The sequence below is a fragment of the Centruroides vittatus genome, unplaced genomic scaffold (assembly GCF_030686945.1).
Source record: "Centruroides vittatus isolate TY-2023 unplaced genomic scaffold, ASM3068694v2 contig_60, whole genome shotgun sequence".
NCBI lineage: Eukaryota > Metazoa > Arthropoda > Arachnida > Scorpiones > Buthidae > Centruroides > Centruroides vittatus.
In genome coordinates this window covers 1-7,143 of record NW_027122365.1, presented here as the reverse complement: position 1 = coordinate 7,143, position 7,143 = coordinate 1, and the positions used below count along the sequence as shown (strand labels likewise).

The window sequence follows — 7,143 nt, the reverse complement described above, 5'->3', positions numbered from 1 at the left end:
GTTAACTGTTAAATTGTGAAGTCCTCAATTCTTTTCTTATCCCATCTCAATTCGGAATTTGTTTCGGCAATTCTCGACACTACAAGCTGTTCATCAGTGATTTCAATAAGGCTTTCACTTGAATCAGTAATGTTTTAAACAAATTAGAAACTTTTGCTTTAACTCTTAAACATAAGTCATTTCAGATTTTTTTCAAAAACATTTGAGAAGTGTTTAATAAAGGTTTTTATCAACCTTACCTACACATGTAAATCACTGATAAACATTTAAGCACTTTGTAAGGTCTGCCCAGTCTGATATAATGCATAAACAGCCCTATGCTAATGGTAACTGTTCATTGTAATGCCAATACATTGCTTCTACAGAATTGCTGCAAAAATATCAGAAACAAAAGTAAAAGTGTGTGGGGATGGACTGTGGAAAACGTATAAAAAAGTAAAAAAACATAATAATACATCTGGCAACAATAGGTGACTTTTTTCTTTTTTATTGAAATTTCACTTATATTTCTCAATACTAAATATATTGTGGTCTTTTTTCAGGAGGATGTGGTGTTATTATAATAACATGGATGAGTAACTCGGCGAACGTCGTGATATGGCATCACCTTTCACTCTTAGCAGGGAAAGCTACTTGTCAGGTAGAAATCCAGAATCAGACATTTTTGCATCTGCATCTCCATCTCCATCACCAGTCCAATGTCCAAAAAAAATTATCGACAGATGTTGAACGTGAGACTGCAAAACAGCAGCGGCATGAGGAACGTTTGCAAAGGATAGATGAATTTAACGATTTATTTAAACAATTGTTAGAAAAAATAGAAAAAGATAAATAAAAGTAGTTTATGGAAATCAAGAACTATATGCGAAATGTTTTCATTAACCATAAACAAATAGCTCATAACTCCACTTTATCCAACACCAGAATATAATAAATTATTTACTCCTTTCTTCTTAAAGTACATAATAAATAGCTCATTAGTGGAATCTTTTGCTTACTACTAAATGTTTTGGTTTATAAGTTTTGAGCAATTCTGTTACGCTTTGTATTTCCACCCTGCTTTTGCTCAATGACACATGACCTGTGATATACTCCGAGGTTAGGATTGCCTGAATCCTGGAAAACATAAAAAATGTTACACTTGTTATACATGTACAGTACATAATACCAAAACTTAGGGTAAAAAAAATTAATGTACTTTTTCTAGTTCAGTAATTTCTTGTACGATGTCCCCTCTTGTAATACGAATGTTATGTAAGACACAACAAGCCATTACAACAGATGGTATTGACTCCATTTTTGACATGTCTAAATAATGCAGTCTTCTCCATCTTCCTTTCAGGTGAGCAAATGACTGTTCAATGACACTTCTAGCTGATCATAATTTGCTATTGAACCTAATCTGGGCAGCTGTCAAGTGCCCATTGTCAGGATACGGTTTCATTAATTGTTTATTTATTAGATAAGCACCATCTCCAACAATATCGAAGTCATGTGGAAACATTGCTTCAGCCTCCCTGGCTATTTTTCCGGATAATGTGGAGTGGGCATAAACCTCGGCATCATGAACACAGCCACATTCACAAGCATGGCAGGAGATGAAAAGCACAGAATTATTACACACAGCTGAAAACAAGAGAGTTAAAACAAACATCATTAGAGTACAGATCTGTACTGTAGAACTTCAGATTGAATTAAGAAAATTCATAGAAAGTGATTGTCTATATTACTGTATAGAACTACATAATTCATAACAGAACAAACCTGTTTACGTGACAATTTTCTATTCATGGACTAGATCACTTTGTATCAAAAGTGACATCACATACCTTTCAAGATAATAGAATGGTAGCCGTGGCAATTTACATATGCAACTGCATGTGTCTGTGGAGCTGGAATTTCAATGTGGGTGCCATCAATAGCTCCAACTACACCTGGAAAACCACTCTTGTTGTGGAAACTTTGCATAATTTCTTGCACTTGCTCTCCTGAAGGCCATTTTATAAATTGTGGTGCAAGTTCTGAGAGAGCAGTGCATGTTGTTTGCACAACATGATATAATGTTGATTTGGATACACCAAACCTGTCACTTACAGACCTACAATATATTAAATATCTCATTATTACATTGAAATTGTTATAAAGAAGTTAGAGGGTAATCCTGCAATTTGCATCTCAAGAAATGACTGGTTCAGTCAATATTGTATAAGATTTCATTATACAGTAGCTTAACAGATACCAAATGTCTAAAATTGTTATCTCAAAAATAAACTGAACAAACAAAAAATAAGTAAACTCTTTTGAAGATTACTGGATTAGATGAAAACTTAAAATGATAAATTGCAGTTTTTTGCAGTTAATGTTGATCAACAAACTGCAGGATTACTGGATGGCGTTATTTCGTAATACGTGTTGTTAATATTTACCTATATGCCTCACGGTTGCCCAAAAGCCATAAGGTCAATTGCACCTTATCACATGCTGTCAAAGACAATCTCCCTGCCGTGTTAACAGCATGATTGGTAATTTTTGGCATCAGTAAATTACTGAGCACTTCAAATAAAGCCCTACTGAGTCTAAACTGAGATTTGAAGTCACTAGAGCTGAAAAAAGAAAAAAAAATTAATAGTGTAGTCCTCCAGTGAAGTTTTTTCTGAATGTTCCATATCCTACCTGTATAACGGAACAATCTCGGTGATGTAATTTCTTATCCGAGAAACATATGCTCGTCTCTGTGACTCACTTGATTCTTCGTCAGAGGAAGAGGAAGAATCTGCTTCAAATAGCTGCAAAACGCGTATTTTAACGTCATAGCTCCCACCATCACGATATCATCGATAGATATAGATGCTGCCATCTTGTTTTTCCTTTCACCATCGTTCCTAAATTCCTATAAACTGCAGCGCACTCCAGTAGTAACAGCGACGCAAAACGACCTCTATTAAAGAACGCACCCTGAGTCTAGTTTTTCCCCAGTTGTGGAACAGTTCAAATATCTTATTGGTGGGTGAATTATTTGTGAAGTTTTGTGATATTTTGTTGCTATTTTTCTGTTAACATTTAAAATCATGTAAATATTAAAAATATTATCTTTTCTATTGTAGGATATGCACGTGGTGAGTGATTCAACAAGAGAATATAACACACATATATGTTCTCGTCACCCGTGTTTATTTTCTTTACAAGATTCTTTTATAATTCCGACACTCCTCATTCTTCTCCTATTAACTTTTTTACATATAATTCCTGCAGAAACTCGGGTAGAATCGTTAGGAACCTCACAACAAAAAAATATTCACAGTGGTACAAAAATAAAAAACTATGACTAAATACTTAAAACTACTTATACAAATAAAAAAAGAGAGAAGAAAAGATAGACAATAGGATAGTTGGATATATGATCATATAAAAGAATGAGTACCGAAAGTGTTGACGATGTGGGGTGATGGTGGCACTTGCTAGATTATTAACTTTCCGAGTTGTTGATTGTGGACATCTATCCGATTCTCTCAATAAGCTACTCGAGGTTCCTATATCAAGATATATTTCGGATTCCTCTCGATTGCTAGCTTAGGCTTCTCATCCTTGTTCTCCAGTCGATGCCAGAACAACCTGGAGTTCTTCACAACACGTCCTATCTCTGCAACGTCCAAGCCAAAAAAGTGACCTCTTGTCCTACACTTAGCCCTCAGGCTACCACCTGTTCTTTGTCTTTTAATTAAGTCACCACCATTTGAACAGAGAAGGGTTAGGAAAAAAAGAAGTTTCTAGAAAGTAATAGACAAAAGAACTAACAAAGAGGAAAAAAATGGAATAAATACTAAGAATAACATATACAACAATATACAAAATAAGGCATACAGCCACACTATATAATGAGAAATGCTCATTCTTTGCTTTATATATACAATAAATTATATATTAAATACTCATCTTCTACAAATATTTAATGAAAGGTTTATTCATCTATGATAAGTTTTAATCAAAAGTTTTTCGTAAATCATTTTAAAATATCGTAATAAATATTAAAATATATGCGAAAATGAATATAACATAATTAACTAAACAATAACATTAATACCTGATACATTCTAACCTAAACACCATCACTGCCCTTAGATATCAGGCTAGATATAAATTATATAATTATTTAATTAATAAATAATTTGGTACTAGAGTTAGATGCTATTTTTTTATTAAGTCATTTAAAATTAATTAGTTAAATTATAATTATTAAATTATTTTTCGTAATTAAATAATATTATAGCCTTTATCTAGCCCGATATCTTACGACATTGATAGCATGTAACATAATTAACGATATAAAGTAATCTGCATTATAACGATAAATAATATATTATAAAATAACATTAATGTATATATAATAAATGAAAAGAAGTCAAAAAAAATTGTAAATAATATTTCATTCAACAATACAATAATATTTAATTTATATAGAAAATATACAGTATATACAAAACAAGAAAGATTTTGTAAACAACTAACTGACGTTCGATATCACTCTGGGTGCGTTTACTTCTGAGTTAGCAGTGCTAATTCTGAACACCGGAAGTGACGTCATTAGCACGTGTATTCGTGATTGCTTGTCCAGTTCAATAGTAGACGCATACGCTAACAAGAAATATGGTGGTTTCCACCATTGATAATATTGTCAAAGCTGATATTTTAAACGTTACATTACAGTTAAAATTACTTGATTCTGAATCAGACGACGATGAACTTCTTATGAATATCAATGTGGAAAAAATGAAAAAAAACAAAAGAAATGCAAGATCCATAAAAAACATAAAAACCTTTGTTGAAGAGACAATCCCTTTTTATAACCCAACCGATTTTAAACAACATTTTAGACTTACAAAAGAATGTTTTAAAGGTCTCCTTAGAAAAACAAGTCCAATTTTGGACACAAAGGGTATTACTGACCCTGGAAGACGACCTGTGTCTCCTCAAAAGCAGCTTTTATGCTGCTTATGAACATTGGTAAATCAAGAATCATTCAGGTTAATTTATAATATAGTATATAAGAGATTATCACATTATATATATAATGATTGATTTACCCAGTAAACAGATGCAACGATGTTCCATGATGCAGCGCAGCACGCGCTAACCAAAGATGCTTAATCGCGTTGTTACAGCAATGCGATAAAGCGGCCTCAACTGTACTCACAAGTAACAATACTGATGATAAAAAATAAGATGGGCTTTACGCAGATAGGTTTAGTCTACTGATTTTAAGACCTAACCATTTTAAAAATAAGTTGATTGAACTCCATAAACAAAATATTCGTTTGTAGCGATGGCACTTTGCGACGCAAAGCGCGAGAAACAAATATTTCGTTCACATTCTCTTCCAAACCGATTTCTCTATATTAATATACAATACTGTAATTTCTAAATAAATAGCATTTAAATTTATTAATTATCTGATATAAGTACAATGGTATAACTTAGTTTGAAATTAAAAAAAAATTGATATTAAATACAATATATATTTTTTCCTTTTTTCTAGAGGCATTGGAAATCGGTTTAATGTGTCTCAATGTACAGCATGAAACATTTAAAATAATATGAGATAAGGAGAGGGTCAGGGGGAAAACCTCGCTGACCACTTACGCTGCACGGGTTGGTAAAACCCAACCTCGTTGTCGTTGAATGGCTAGGAAAGCAAAAGTGAGTGGTGAGGTGCGTCAGTAAGTCGACAGGCGTCCTTACTTGAACAGGAGACAGGGTGGTTTACAAATAACAATGAAGATTTATTAAACAACAATAGCGAACATACAATAAAGATACACATACAATAAAGATATAAAGATGACTACTGCTAAAATGCAGATACTACACCTATCGCTAACCGCAATCTAACCAATAAAGTAATCACGTGCCTAACTTCTAGTGGGAGAGAGTTTACAAAGTCAATATACCTTAATATGTAGTCTGATGACCGTATGCGACGACCTCCTGGACTATGGAAGCTAGATCCATCTTATGTCCGGGACTGAAGACACTGGATGCAGACCTTCTTAAATGATCGCCCTCTTTCCAGAGTCGATCGGGGTTTTATACCATCGTTGTTGGCACTGAGCCAGTCTATTATTCAATGCTCGATGACTAATTTGCTGACTCGTGATGACTGGGACTTTTGTTTTCTCTTTCTGATCGAATTGGATGTGTAATCAACATCCGATCGATTTCCTATCGAACTTGCAGGTCATGAACCCCCTTTTCTCTCGAATTCACGCCCTCAAAACCTGTAAGCTTACAATAAGGTTATTCATTCTCTTTTAATATTTAATGAGAATGAATAAGTAATCTTTTGGCCTCGACCCCCATGTCCCAAACATTGATCATGTTTCCGATGGTTAGACAACTGATGAACGGCGGGCATACTTGATAACCAAGCTTCGCTCGTTGAGAAATGGCGCAAATATGCGGGCAAAGAATTGTAATCGTAAAGGGATAGACTACCGAAACAAAGATAAAACTCTCACAACATTTTTATAAAAGCAAAGAGTCTAGGTCAAAAAGATGGGTGTTAAGAAGGAAAAGTTCTCAAGCAATTATAAAGGCCTGTTCCGGGTCACGAAAGTACTAAGTCCGACTTACCGTGTAAAAGGCTGCGACTCGAAAAATGTGAAAACCGTCCATGTTGATCGTATAAAGCCTTGTTACGATCGGATGATTGTTAGCAAAAGGAAGGCTAGGAGAAATGAAAGCAAGAAAGTAGAATCAAAAATAAAAAAAAAGTGTTTGACAACAGGTTAGTGCAGAGACGTGGGGAGACAGTCAGTACACAAAGCAATGACAAAAACAAAGTGAACGACATGACTAACATCAAACCGCGTGTTAGGCCGTATAACCTGAGGGAGCGAGTGATTGACTTCCGTAGATTACACTACGAGAAGTAAGTTCTTTTTGGTGGGGAGATATGTAGTGCTCCGCCACTCTTTGTTCGTTTTTGTATGTGTATATATTGTATATCATTAGACATAACTACGCGTTACTTTTATTGTATCAGTTTTTATTATCGCGTTATTATTGTATCAACTTTCCTTCCTTTGTTTCATCATTCATAGACAACACATTACACCTTTTTAAACCACCTTTGATAGACGCGTGCAA

The 7,143-nt window shown here is 34.1% G+C and overlaps 1 protein-coding gene across 1 annotated transcript; it reads right to left on the bottom strand.

Annotated features, from left to right (window-relative positions):
- Positions 1-1,378: 1,378 nt before the first annotated feature.
- Positions 1,379-6,669, bottom strand: LOC136979267 (putative nuclease HARBI1). The gene is made up of 5 exons (XM_067275211.1): positions 6,628-6,669; positions 2,674-2,786; positions 2,427-2,603; positions 1,830-2,098; positions 1,379-1,626 (listed from the first exon to the last, which is right to left on the bottom strand). Exons 1-5 carry the CDS (start codon positions 6,667-6,669, stop codon positions 1,379-1,381), a joined length of 849 nt encoding a protein of 282 aa, XP_067131312.1.
- Between the last annotated feature and the right edge of the window lie 474 nt (positions 6,670-7,143).

Bases quoted from the DNA above. Each gene is read 5' to 3' on its own strand.
- LOC136979267 (XM_067275211.1), bottom strand. From the start codon at position 6,669: ATGGACGGTTTTCACATTTTTCGAGTCGCAGCCTTTTACACG. The intron at 2,787-6,627 runs GTAAGTCGGACT...CGCGTTTTGCAG, and splicing joins GAGTCGCAGCCTTTTACACG to CTATTTGAAGCAGATTCTTC. The intron at 1,627-1,829 runs GTATGTGATGTC...TCTTGTTTTCAG, and splicing joins CCATTCTATTATCTTGAAAG to CTGTGTGTAATAATTCTGTG.